This window comes from Mangifera indica, chromosome 11 (genome assembly GCF_011075055.1).
Source record: "Mangifera indica cultivar Alphonso chromosome 11, CATAS_Mindica_2.1, whole genome shotgun sequence".
Classification (NCBI taxonomy): domain Eukaryota; kingdom Viridiplantae; phylum Streptophyta; class Magnoliopsida; order Sapindales; family Anacardiaceae; genus Mangifera; species Mangifera indica.
Window position 1 is genome coordinate 3,518,329 of NC_058147.1, and position 13,780 is coordinate 3,532,108.

Consider the following 13,780-nt stretch of genomic DNA (forward strand, 5'->3'; position numbering starts at 1 on the left):
GATGATGATGAAGAATGACATCTCTGTACAAATAATTAGGGAGTTAGTCGCTTCACTGAACAAAACAATTGGATCTCAAGCAAATGCATAACGTATGTATAAGTTTAGTTGCTCAAGGGCCAAGTCATGGGATCGCGCAAGCCATTAATACAACTCTTGGCCCATGTCAATAGACACAGCCTGAGATGCATAAAGATAGCTAGTTTCATTTTCTTTTACCATCGAAGTCTTCTTCCCATAACACATGTAATTTTATCTCTAACTTCTTTTTTCTCAATTAAAATCTCAGGAGAGTTCTAGGCCGTGAGTATTTGATTGGAATTTTCAAATAAAACCCCAAAAACGAAATTCCTATAACTTTCCTTGAAGTTGTGTTGTGGGCTCGTTTATTGGGCGAAAAATAGGGTACACTACCCACGAAGGGCTGTATGAGTAATGTTCACCCCTCTGTATGATAACCAGTCTATCGAATTCAAACCATTTTGTTTATATATATAAACTGAAACACTAATGTTTAAACCCACTACTGAGAATTTAAAATCCTTCAAGGAACCATACAAATCCAATTAATGCCATATACAATGCATATTGCCTACTATTCATCAGTGATTACCAAGTATTATTTCACAAAGAAAAGCCCAAAAACAAATGTAAAATATGGAATTATGTGTCTAATTGCGTCTTATCTTGATTTGTGGGCCGAAAGAAAATAACTTCTTTTTCGATTTTGGTTTGAACATTTTGAGTTACTTAATCGAATGGCAGCTATCTGCCTACCTTGTATGTTTGTAGCCGCCTCCCTTTGTGTGCGCATTATCAATGGGGGTTAACATAAACGTGCATTATTATCAGGTCAATTAAGAAGCCTAATATGGGGGAAATTTTCTTAGTGGGTTGGTCAATGATGGCTTTTGTTTCTTAATTCATAATTTTGCCGGAAACCTAAGCAACTATACCGTGTGAAAGGGGAACAAATTGCTGACATCCATAAACACACACAAGAAACATTGGGATATAATGGCTCACACGATCCAAATCGGATGAGATTATTCATTATGAAAAAAATAAATAAAAATTGCAAGTTCAAGAGTCCACACTGCGGACTATAACAAAAAAACAATTAGAGGTTTGAACTAAGTTCATTGGGGCAATTTTACCTAACAGTTCCACCCTTTGCAAATGATAACATATTCTGAGTGATCGAGAACCCAGAGGTGGAAAATGGCGATGGGTGTCAATGTCAGATTACCTCTTCCCACCAGATATAGTGCAAATTTCCACAAACAGGCATCCACTTTGGTACTCAGTCAATTACTTGAACCGGCAACCATTTATATATATATATATATATATATATATATATATATATAAAATCAAAGGCTTAAAATCTATATATAAGCTTATCCGTTCAAGTCATTGACCCAGTCTTTTCCTACAGAAGTTGTTGGAATGTCAATAACCCCATATTTGTTTATCAAAGATATATAATTATTCACCTCTTTTTCTTGCTCTAGGATCAAAGGTCACTTTTTGTTTTAGCAAATTTCATTTATAAGACTTTTGCCTCCATCCATTAAGCCGTCAAAGCTGGAGCCCAGATCGCGATGAAAGCTGATGTGACAAACGACTAACCGTTTTATAGTTAGCTAAACTAAGCCATGTGGCAAACAAATTGTTTCAACGTCAGAAAATTCATAAGAAGAAAAGAAAATCATCGGCTAATATTTGAAAAGTTGGTCACGAGTACGACTTCTTTGTTAACAGAAAAGGCCAAACGACTATCTTGTACCTAAATTTTAATTTATTTTTCAAAATATTTTTACAATGTTTTAAAATTTTAAAAATCAATCAATAAATTATTAAATTTAATCAAAATATTAGTTAAAAAAATAAAATTTTTATTTTATCAATAATATTAAAATAAATAAAATTATATATTATTTTTTCTATTAATTTAAGAAATTAATAATTTCTTCTTAAGATTAATTTTAAAAATTTTATTTTTCCCTCTTAAAAGTTTGAAAAACAAATCTGACTAACTATCTAACGAATGATAACCTCCTTCTTTGGTATTTTTCTCTCTCTCTAATGACCTTCTTTGTCATCCTCTGAATAACAAAAGACAATAATTTGTCCTCCGTTGTAATGGTGGGTAATCATGTTTCACAACCAGATCTAGAAAATTGATAGAAGATGATAATGGTCAAAAAAGGAAAATAAATTTTAAAATAAAATGTTAACTATTTAAATTTTCAAAATAACGATAAAATGTTAGTTTTTAAAATATATAAAAAAATAATATTAACTTTTAAAATTTAATAATAAAATGATAATTTTATTTTTATTTATAATTAAAAAATTTAATAAAATTTATCCAATAAATAACTAATTGAATTTTTAAAACGCCTTCTTAAGCGTGTTTTTAAAGTGAATGGTCCATTGCCCAAAGAAAAGGGCAAACTATTAGCGCTACCAAACGGCCGATTCTTCTGGACTACTCTCCATAGTCTTCTCCTTAATTTATTGATGTATCATTCCGTGGCCAGTATTACGTACTTTTCTAAATGCTTTCTTCTCTTCAATCATATTATTATTTAATAAATAAAAATTATAAAATATAATTTTGAAGTTAAGCCATCTTCATCAAAGAAATTAAAAAGCGTTGCGTTGAATCACCACAAAAATTATTATTTTCTAGTTTCAAAAAGCAAACCAAACTCATACCATAATCACAAATTTTACAAGCTCCGCTACACAAGATATGTACAATTTTACATAGTTTCAAAAAACTATTTAACCGTTCGAATGTTCTCGATTACATGAAGCATACGGTGAGGCGCACTTTACACTGACAAATCCGACGTTCTTGCAGCGACGTTGCCGGATCTCGGTTGCCGTAGAAGCTCTATCAGTGTCTCCACCTGTACATAAACAAAATGACTTTTTTATCCCTGTAAGTGTTATAAGTAGATACCAAAAGTAAAATTAAAATCTAAACTACCGTTACTTATCAACTGCCGAAATCCTAAAGTACTGGGACATTATTTTAGAAAAGAAAAAGTTAAATGGAGCTAAGTTAGCTGACGTGGCATAACACAGTTCTGTTTCAGTAATTGAGGGAAATTATTTCAAAACGCCTAAGTATCGGAATTGTTACCTTTTGCTTGGCGCGATTTGTGCCGGACTGAGACAGAGCGACCAAGGGGGGAATCGCTCCCTCGCGGCCCACCATAGTACGGTACACTACACTTTCTTCACAAAGCTGTAATAATATTGCCACCGCGATCTCCTTCTGCCTCTGTGACCCAACCTCTATGATCTCAACCAAAACCGGAATTCCACCTTCCTCAACCACCGACGCTTTCGCTTCATTTGAGGATACTAACAAGCTCATAACGCATGCTGACTTGTCAACCATGTTTGACGCGAAATCAGCCATTAACTCCACCAGCGGTTTCATGATCCCCGCTTGAACGGCTTTGATTTTGTTTTCCTTAACCGAGCAGAGAGAATATAAAGCTGTTAATGCGTCTTTTTTCCCGCGAAAACCTCCGTTTTCGAGAAGATTAACTAGATGTGGAATCGCTCCCGATCTTCCGATTGCAATTTTGTTCTCTTCGATTTGAGATAAACGAAGTAGAGCACAAGCGGCGTTTTCTTTAGCTGTTGATGTACCTGTTTTTAGAGCTCTAACAAGTGGCTTTATCGCTCCTGACAATGCTATCAATTCTTTGTTTTCGTCACATAAAGACAGATTCAATATGGCTGTAACTCCGTACTCTTGAAGCTGAAAATCAGAAGATGAGATTAGTGAAATTAGAGGCCTAATCGCACCTGCTTTTGCGATTTTTATACGATTCTCTGACTTATCCTTAGCCAATAGTCTAATTTCCATGGCGGCTTGCTTTTGCTCGTCAATCGAACAGGACTCAAGATCCGCAACCAGCTGCCGAATCAGATCATCTGAATTCTCCGAAACGCACGTCATTAACAGTCTCCGGCTTTCGGAAGACGCCGTTGGAAACTCTCCCGATCTGTCGCTATTACAATCACTAAAAGCAGACGAATCATCGTTCACACTTTCAGAGCTCCTTCCCATATTAGTGAAATCCACTGGTTTTTCCCTCTCCATTGCCGTTATTTTAATAATTTGATTTCACAGCATCAAATCTAAATCAAATTCGGGTATTGGGACCCGGAAGTAAGGGAATTCGGGTTGTGAATAGAGAGGGAGAAAGGTGTAGAGGCGAAGATATAAGGGAGTCAGGAAATATAACACCTGGACCACGGCCTACAGGCCAGAGAGATGGGCAGACACGTGCATGTTTTGACCAGACCAAATCCTGGTTAGGGTGAGCACGTGCGAAAGGTCTCTTTAAAGTTTAAACGCACGCATTGGAGTTTCGCTATTCGATGAAGGATTCGTTCGAAGTAAGTTCCTTCCTCCTTTCTCTTCTTTTCACCAAGGTGTTCTTCCCACTGATGTGTCTGTAATTAATTATGTCGTTCAGCTACATTTTGGTATTCTCGCCTGCATGGTCGAGTGCCACGTATCCCGATTCCCAGCCTCGGTTCCTTCTTTTTGTGCCTAGTTGGCTGCACATGTGCTGATCTGACCAATTAGAAGGCACTGTACATATAGGCCATCTCGCATCCGTCGCCGAAGCCCAATTACCAAACATTCAATTGAGTAATTTTTCTAACACTACTTTTTGTAAAGATGTGTGTATGTTAACATCTACCAAATCATTTTAATTTCTAAAACCAAATTATGTGTAGGCAAGAATGATTTACTTTTTAATGACGAAAAACTCTATTTGAATTAAATTATTATACAAATAAAAAGTTTAATTTTATTATAGAGTTGTCGAATCTTAAATCTAAACATTTTTATATAGAAATTCTCCTTGTACATGTAAATTTTGTCCAACGTATTTATTAGTTACAAGTCACCTTCCAATCATTCAAGGAACAGAAGAACAGGTTGCAGCAGCCAGCTTCAGGAATCATTGTGTAAAAAAAAAAAATTAATTTAAATAATTGGGGAGCAGCATTGGATGATGAGAAGAATTAGAGAAGTCTAAATGCCATGCAACCCAGGTTGTGACGTAACCTACCTTCATGGCATGGCATGGCATGGCATGGCATCCAATCCAGGTACCAAATCAGAGATTAGTTGATTAGATGTTTATAAATGGTTAAAATTCTAATTGGGCATTTAGATTTGTCTTTTTGTTAGTTTAAACTTTTAAATAGAGCGGTCCAAGGAAATTGTGCTGTTGAAATCCAATGAGCAGGAACATTCGTGGTAGATTGTGGCCATTAGCATATATTATTAAATTAAATAAATGCCTTATTTAATAACTCTACCAAAACTTTTTATTTTCTTTTTTTGCTGCTTTGTCACCATTTAACATGTATTATGTTTTTATATACAAGTAATTGGCAATGGAGATTTGGATTAAACCAATATCTACGTAGCTGCGCTTTAATTTTCCAGGGAACACCATTTTTGAGTTCGGCATATTTACCGTAAAAATAACACTACATAGATTATGGTAAATATGCCTATGACATATTTAATTACTTATCATTGCCTTGAAAATTTAGTGTTATTTTTTAAACGCAACACTTGCCATAGTTGAAAAAAATATATATATTAGTTATATGGTAAGTAATTAAATATGTCATAAACATATAAATTAATTTAAAATGTGGACAAAAGATATCTTATGTAAACATAAACGAAAAAGTAAGATTTCATAGACTTAACTACTCCCACAAGTCTTCAACATACCACAATCTTTATTCTAAATCTCGTAATATTATTCTTTCTCTATCTTATATCTTTATGAAATTACATTTATTAACTAGTAAATCAAAATCTTATTTTATAAATATCTCTTTTCATTCCCTTGACTGCATATGATAAATTTGACCATGACTTTAAAATCATATTTTCTTGTATATAAATAATACGTATAATTTGAAATTTAGTATATAATAATTATGACATAATTGGTTGTTTGTTAAATGAATAATATAACTGGATATAAAGAGAACATATATAATGACACATAAAAATCTCTATTGTTGCGTATGTAAAGGGTTTTCTACAAAATTAGTTTACTTAATGTGAATTCATTTAAGTCATGGTGGCTACATTATTGTGTTGAAGAAAAAAAGTCTTCGTGGGGATAGAAAAATGAAGAACAGCTTTTAATGTTCTTTATGGGATTAAGTTAAGGGATTGTGTAAATATTTTGAAGGTGTTGATGAAAATTTTTGTATAAATACCCGTCATCTCTCATGTTTGAATATACCTAATTTTTCTTATTAATAAGAAAATTTACTCTCTTAATTTGTAGCTTCCGTATTTTTTTGATATTATCAAACAATCTCAACTACATAAATCTTTCATCTTGTTATTTGCAAATTATTCTAATTATATTTAGAACATCTATGGATATATTAAAGCAATACATAAAGTTTGTTAGCTTTAGGACACCAAGACTAGAATGATCAAGTTCACATAAGTAGATGCATGTTGGGTCCACCAGCCGAGATTGATGCCTTGGTTATGGACAGTCTATCAACTTATAATGTTGTCATTCGATGACCATTGCTTAAGAGTTTAAGGGCAATCACATCCACTCGGCTATAAAATTCTTTATTTTAGACGAGATTGAAATGGTCAAACAAAGGATTGCAATGTAAGTCGCGAGGGTGCTATAACAAAGCCATCAAAATGTCTCCAAGGAAAATTAAGTCTTTCCAAGATGGTGGTAGTGGAGCAATAAGCCCCTTATCTTAGACAGGATAAAACTTGAATAGAGCTAGCTCAAATTTCAAAAATTAAATTGATTCAAATTTAAATTAAAAGATTCAATCAGTTTTAAAATTAAACTAAATTTAAATTTAAAATAGTTCGATTTAATCTGACTTACAAATTAAGTGAATAGTTTGATTCAATTCAAATATAACTTATGGTTCAATTTAAATTATGTTAAATAATTATTAAATTATATTATTTTTTTAAAAAATCATGAATTTAAATTATAAATCTTAGTTATAAATTTGAATAATAAATTTAAATTAAAGATAAATTAAATTATTTTTATTTGAATAAAATTCAAATCATTTTTAATATTTAATAAATTTGAATTAAATTATTTTTATTTAAATTAAATTTAAATAAATAAATATTTAAATTTGATTTAATTTATATTTACTTTTACCTCGTGGCTCAATCAACTTATACACCTAGGAAGACGAGCCCACTAGTGTAGTCCTCGAGTAACCGAATGATGTTCAAGCAGAAAAGCCCGCTAGCATAAATGAAGATCAGCGGAATGAAGGGTATAGTTTTGGTAATAATATCAAACTCGCTAGATATTTTGTGGTGTGGAAAGTCAAAAAATCTTTTAAATATTAGTAAATGTCAAGTCAACGGTCCCACTGATGCATTTATAATTTTCTTACTGTAACATTGGTCCACAGTAAAGGTAGTTTAATTTTAATATTTAAAAGGTAATTTGATAATTTATTTTTTATTTTTTTGTTTATTATTTATTTTATTAATAATAAAACATTATAATTTTTTATTTAATATTAATATAATAAATAATATATGTGATAATCTGATTATTATCTTTATTTTAAAAATTAAAAAATTATTAAAATAATTTTGATTTTATTATAATTATATTATAATTTATTATTTTTTGATAAAAATAAATTAATTTTTAGTTAATACGATAAATAATATAAAAATATTTAAAAATAATTATATTAAAAAAGATTTAAGTAAAATAATTTATCAATATTTTTTATTATTTTTAACTAAACAAAATATTATTTGTACTTATCAAATTTTTTCAAACATAATAATAATTTATATCTAATAATTTTCTAAATAATCTATCTTCCAAATAATTTTTATTTTATTAATAAAATATTACTCAAACCAATCACCCCCTAAAAGTTTATTAGTTTAACCGGGCAGCAATTGTGCACACTGTAATATTTACTTACCAGATGGAGAAGTGTAAAATATTGGGAGTTCTTCGTCTCTCGAGTTAAAAGGAAAAATTCTTCACATGTAACTGACCAAGTAAAAAGGCCAGCCGCCCATACAAAATCAAAAAGGTTCTTGTCAGCCAAATTGACATATATCAGATTAGTCACACTACTGTGATTCATCATATATAACAAAGGCCGCAGAAGTAGAATCAAGAGTAAAATATTTCAGAGAACTTTATTTATGAAAGAAGACTGGGTCAATACGATCACAAGGGCCACAACTTTCAATAAGAGGTACTGGATTACATATGCAAGCAGTTAAAATTATAAATAGGTTTTAAATGAACAAAGATCCACAGAATCTGGCATATGAAGATAAGTAGGTCAAACCAAAGCGTACAGCTCTGGAACAAAGGAAAACCATCTGAAACCACAGCTCCACTTGTCTGGAATTAAAGGGCATTTGGGCAGCCAATGCCAAGTCCTTCTTGAAACCTTGAAGTACAAGATCTCTGGCCATGTGTAGCAGCAAACACAGATCATACCTTGATGCCAAAAGCAATAAACGTGCTCATAATTGTGGTAACAAATTGACATGAATTTTCTACACATCAATTCAGGCAAGCTCTCCACTTCAATCCATGTTCCTCCATCGCCCAATTCCCACAGTTTCATGCTACTTGAAATCCCATTTATTCCAATTCCACCAATCAAATACAACTTCCCTTCACCATCACTTACCAGTCTAACAAATGTAACCTCAGTAGGCAAGTTACCATCGAGTCTGTCCCATTTTCCACTTTCCAAATCAAAGCTCACTATTGAAAACGGCTCTGGAGTTGTAAAATACAATGACCCATTACAGAATACAGGTTCTTGATGATCACTGCCACTGAGCATCGAATCAAAAACATCAAATATCCTCCAACACAGTTCCCTTGAATCATAAACAAAACAGTAATTCGGAGAAAATTTTGTGGAGAACATAAAGATTTTATAACCAGAAGGCGTAGAAACCAAAGTCAGGGACTCAAAAGCAAAAGGATAAGTGGGGAACTTGATGATTCTCGAAGACATGGTCAATATATTACAGACAAGAAAAGACGACAAAGTAGGAAGAGAAAAGCAAAAGAGGCCATTAGAGGATGATAAAAGAGTAGACGAAGCACCAGCGGCGCAGGGTTGCAAAGCAGAGAGGGAGCGAGACAAACAGCGCCAGGTTCCAAGGTTGGAGTCATAAAGAGGGAAGTGAAGGTAACACTGGGGATGAGATAGCAAAATAAAAGACGGGAAACTTGAAGAAGAAGAAGAGTATTTAGACATGAAAGAAGGTGAAAATAGAAGAGACTTGAAATGCTTACATGTTGATCTCAAATTCAAGAACGTTCTGAGAGGCAGAAAATAGAGAACATGCTCCAAAAGTTCTTCTGGCAGATGGCTCCATATGGCAGGATCCATTTCTGATGATTGGAAATGGAGACCTCATTAGTCCTCCATAAGTAACCTGTTAGTTTGCTTGTGGGTATTAAAAACTGTTACAATAAACTAACAGGTTCCTTATTAAATATCTTCATTTGTTGTGAAGAAAATTTATGCCAATGATCTTTGGAAAGATACTGTTTTGGGATTAAGATATAGATATTTAATATTGGCACGTAGGAAACCATTGACTTTATTGTAAGTTGTAACAATTTGTTATTTGATTAGGGCGCCTTTTCTCGTCATGCGTCACTCCATGGCCAGCTTGTTTAAGGTCACCCAATTCAGTTGTGTTTTGCTTAGGCCCATCAATGAATAAGCTTTAGAAGTCATGTCAATATGTAAAAAGGCCGAACGACTATGTCCCACCCAAGTTGCAAATTCTCATGTTAACTTTAAAAAACCAATTTAGGTAGAGACTGTTAAAAAAAAAAATCAAATTGACGAATTTAAAAGTAAAATCATCATTTTATTTATAATATTAAAAATAAACTTAAATTTAATTTATTTTTTATCCTCAAATCCTAACAATTAATAATTTTTCTTAAACCCAAGTTTTTGACAAAAAATAATATTTTCCTCCCTAGGCGTCGAGAGTAGGTGTTTGGAGATCGTCAGATCATCATCGAAAAAATTGGATTGAAGGTTTGGAAACCCTAGGGGGGAAAATGCAGTTTTTAAAAACTTGGATTGAGGAAAAACTTTAGTTTTTAAAGTTTAGGGAGGAAAAAATAGATAAAATTTTAAGGGGTTAGAGTTATATTAATTTTAACTGTTTATGGGTGGGTATTTGATGTTATCAAAGTTAATAGAGAAAAATTTGAGAATGCAACATAACTTGGGTGGGAAATAGTCCTTTGGCCATGTAAAAATAACAAAACCCATGACATGACTTACGATTTTTTGGATTACACCCTTGTGAACTCTTAAGAGAGTTATTCGTATGTTTTTACAGTTCGATTGATGTTATATTACTCACAATTTTGACAGATACCCACAGATTGACCTAAGCCTTCACATGTCTACCGCCACCAAACAAAAACTTGAAAAAAATTAAAATGTTATTACGGTGATGTCACTTATGCTCTATGACCATTACTTACATGTTTCTTATAATTTATTAGGTATTTTTCCTTTTAATTCACTTGCTTAAATAAATTATTCAGAATATATATAATTATATATATATATATATAACAACTCAAGGTATCCATCCAAAGTTCAGATATGTGGAATGCTTTTTTGGTAAGATCCTGATAATTTTTTGCCCTATATTTGTGGCATCTTCATTGATTTTGTCGAGAAACAGGGTTAATTATTGATTGTTTTATTTTCTATTATTATTTAATTAATTAGTAACGAGTTCTGAATAAAAGTTACGTACGGTAATCATCATTGACCTTTCCAGCTAATCATCTCTACAATTGTAAATTTGTAATATTTATGAAGATTAATTTGATTTGATAATATGAAAGGTTATATTTATAAGAAGGTATGGATTGAAGTTCTCTTTTTTAATATATTAAAATTAAATTTATTTAATATGATTAATTTTATCTTTAAAAAATGATTTTTAAAAATAATTTAAATGAAATATCAAAATCAGACTTAGTCAATATAACCGGTTTTGTTCGAAAGAAATAATCTAATTCAAATGTGTTCTTTTTATTAAATTAAAAAAAAAAAAAAGACCTCAAAGGATACTCAAAAAACTTGGACATCTTCAGTTCCAACAAGAAGTTGCCCCCCCCCCCCCCCCCCCCCCCAAAAAAAAGAGAATGATAGAGCCTTTATCCTGAGAAACTATGTCTTTGTAATTGGGCCGTTTGTAGTATAAAGTGGACCATCTAGCCCATTTTACTTGAGCATTTCCAAAACTAGAACAAGTCCAACCAGATATGCATGTCTATTGTCCAAGATTGCAATAGAAATTTAGAATTCGATACATTATAATTATTATGATGTTGACCCAACTACATATACAGAATGGTTCGTTGCTCATAGTTTTTTCCATTTTAGTAATTCAAAAATTATTTTGTAATCGACAGAGACGTGGAGATAATGACAGAAGAGTTGCTGCAATTTCCACAGACCTTTAATTATGATGGTCCGTTGGGGGTTAGGTTGTGTCTAGTCAAATATTAATGAGTGTTAGTGTATTTTCCCCATCATGGGCCAAAATTACTTTTCCTTGCTAAATACATATCTCTCTCTTTATTTTTTTTAAGAATTAGATAGTCAAGTGGTCACTCACTTAGCAACCATGAGGTGAAAGAAAATTTAAGAAGAAGAAGACATTGGGGCACTTTATTTATTATTATTATTTTTTTTTCACCATGACAGTGTTTGTTTTGCTTTTTAATCTTGTGACAACATTGGGTGTCATATTTTGTGGACGGGCTAGAGCGATAACAAAGTTTTTGTCAAGTTTAGATAATCAATCGGACAAAGAGATAAAAAGAAAAAAAAATTATCATATTAAGAGAAAAAAGCCATCGAAATAACTGTAGAGAAAAAATATTATTTTTTAAAAAATTAAAATTATAAAAAATTATTAATTTTTATAATTTAAAAATAAATATTTAAATTTTTTAAAATTAATGGATGAAAAATCAAGAAAAGTGTAAACTTAAAAAGAAAATAAGTCCTTTTGGCCTTAAATAAATGGAAAAGTGTTTTAAGCATTTAATATTTAATTAATTAAATGATAATATGAGTGGTGGGTGAGCATGATAACCTGACCTAATAAACAAAAACGGCAACAAAAGATATAATAAACACCATTACTGATTCTTCTGCTACATGTGGCAATGCTTATCACGTGCTCTGTTTCTCTTTTGTTTCTTCTTTTCTTCTGCTTTTCCGGTTTCCACTCCGCTTTCCTTGTGAAAAATTCAGAAGTTTTCAGCCATGCCCGTACTTGATTTTGTCATTTCAACTGTTGAATCCAAGCATCATCAACATGCTTAAGCTGATCATGAGCAAATTCAATCCGCCAGTCACGTCTGAATTGTCGCTTGCTTCTCCCTGGATTTTCCTGGGGTACTGTGCACTGCACCTGGATAAATTTAGTCAAAAGTTTACTGGTAATGATGCTCACTGTACCATGAGGCACTTTTTTATTTTTCACTTTATTAAGAGAGATCTCTAATCTCTATCACTATCCCATAAGTTATCATTCATCGCATTTAAACTGATATAAATATAACAGTGATTGACTGTTTGGTGTTCCTACCTATAATTTTATGTAAGGCATGATGCAAACAATTTTATGTTTATAATTATCAAATGGCCAAAGGACTATTCCCACCCCCTCCCCAAAATTGTTGTAGTGTATTCTCAAAGTTATGTTCACAGGGTTTGAAAAACTAAAAATTCTATTCATATGTTAATTTATATTAAAAGAGGTAAGAATAAAATCGTTATTTCATTAATAATATTAAAAAATATATAAAATTCATTATATTTTTTTCTACAATATTAAAAATTAACAATTTCACATCTGTCTAAAATTTTTTAACTTTTAAAAATAGCATTTCTCCCCTCCCCCCCCCCCCCCAAAAAAAAAAAACTTAGGGATTATTTTCCAAGAGTTCTTTGACCACCATCTTTCGGTCATCGACGACAACACTTCAATCTACCATTTTCAACCATCAGATTTTCACTCTCAACACATCGATTCCAGAAGAATTAACAGAGTCGACAAAGACTTGTCTTTTGTTGCATCATCTGGAAGCTCTAGAGAGATGAAGGGTGACCCATGAGATGATAGGTTAAAACATTTTCTCTGGTGATCGGAGAACCTTTGGAAAATAAATCTTAGGTTTTGGGGGAGGGAAAATATTATTTTTGAAAGTTAAAGAACTTTAGATAATGGTGAAATTGTTAGCTTTTAGAACTGTAAAAAAAAATATAAAAAATTTTATATTTTTTTAATATTATTAATGAAATAAAGACTTTACTCTTATTTCTTTGAATATAAATTAATTTATAAATAAAATTTTTAATTTTTCAAATTTCCCATGCATAATTTTGAAAACACGCTAAAACTTGGGAAGGGACATAATAGTCCTTTGCCTTATCAAATAGCATACTTGTTTTCAAGACCATCCAACGACTGCCAGTGCCAACGTCTAGGCTTTACGATTACAATAATACCCCTCAACTATGATAATGAATGAATACGCAAGAAAATCTTTAAAACATGGATGGGAAATCTATTATTTGTCCTTTCTCCAAGGCAACTTCCATCTAAATTCCGAATGTACGATTTTTACAT

The 13,780-nt window shown here is 31.8% G+C and overlaps 2 protein-coding genes across 3 annotated transcripts; both read right to left on the reverse strand.

Annotated features, from left to right (window-relative positions):
• Nucleotides 1–2,667: 2,667 nt before the first annotated feature.
• On the reverse strand, nucleotides 2,668–4,285 carry LOC123229037 (U-box domain-containing protein 4-like). The gene is made up of 2 exons (XM_044654594.1): nucleotides 3,158–4,285; nucleotides 2,668–2,921 (listed from the first exon to the last, which is right to left on the reverse strand). Exons 1-2 carry the CDS (start codon nucleotides 4,130–4,132, stop codon nucleotides 2,844–2,846), a joined length of 1,053 nt encoding a protein of 350 aa, XP_044510529.1. The 5' UTR covers nucleotides 4,133–4,285; the 3' UTR covers nucleotides 2,668–2,843.
• Nucleotides 4,286–8,226: 3,941 nt separating this feature from the next.
• On the reverse strand, nucleotides 8,227–9,618 carry LOC123229143 (F-box/kelch-repeat protein At5g43190-like). Of its 2 annotated transcripts, XM_044654754.1 has the most exons (2): nucleotides 9,384–9,516; nucleotides 8,227–8,914 (listed from the first exon to the last, which is right to left on the reverse strand). In XM_044654754.1, the coding sequence occupies exons 1-2, from the start codon at nucleotides 9,506–9,508 to the stop codon at nucleotides 8,407–8,409; spliced, it is 633 nt and encodes a 210-aa protein (XP_044510689.1). In that variant the 5' UTR covers nucleotides 9,509–9,516; the 3' UTR covers nucleotides 8,227–8,406. The 2 variants fall into 2 exon arrangements, with proteins under 2 accessions (XP_044510689.1, XP_044510687.1); XM_044654752.1 differs by having other exon boundaries at nucleotides 8,227–9,618.
• Nucleotides 9,619–13,780: the final 4,162 nt, after the last annotated feature.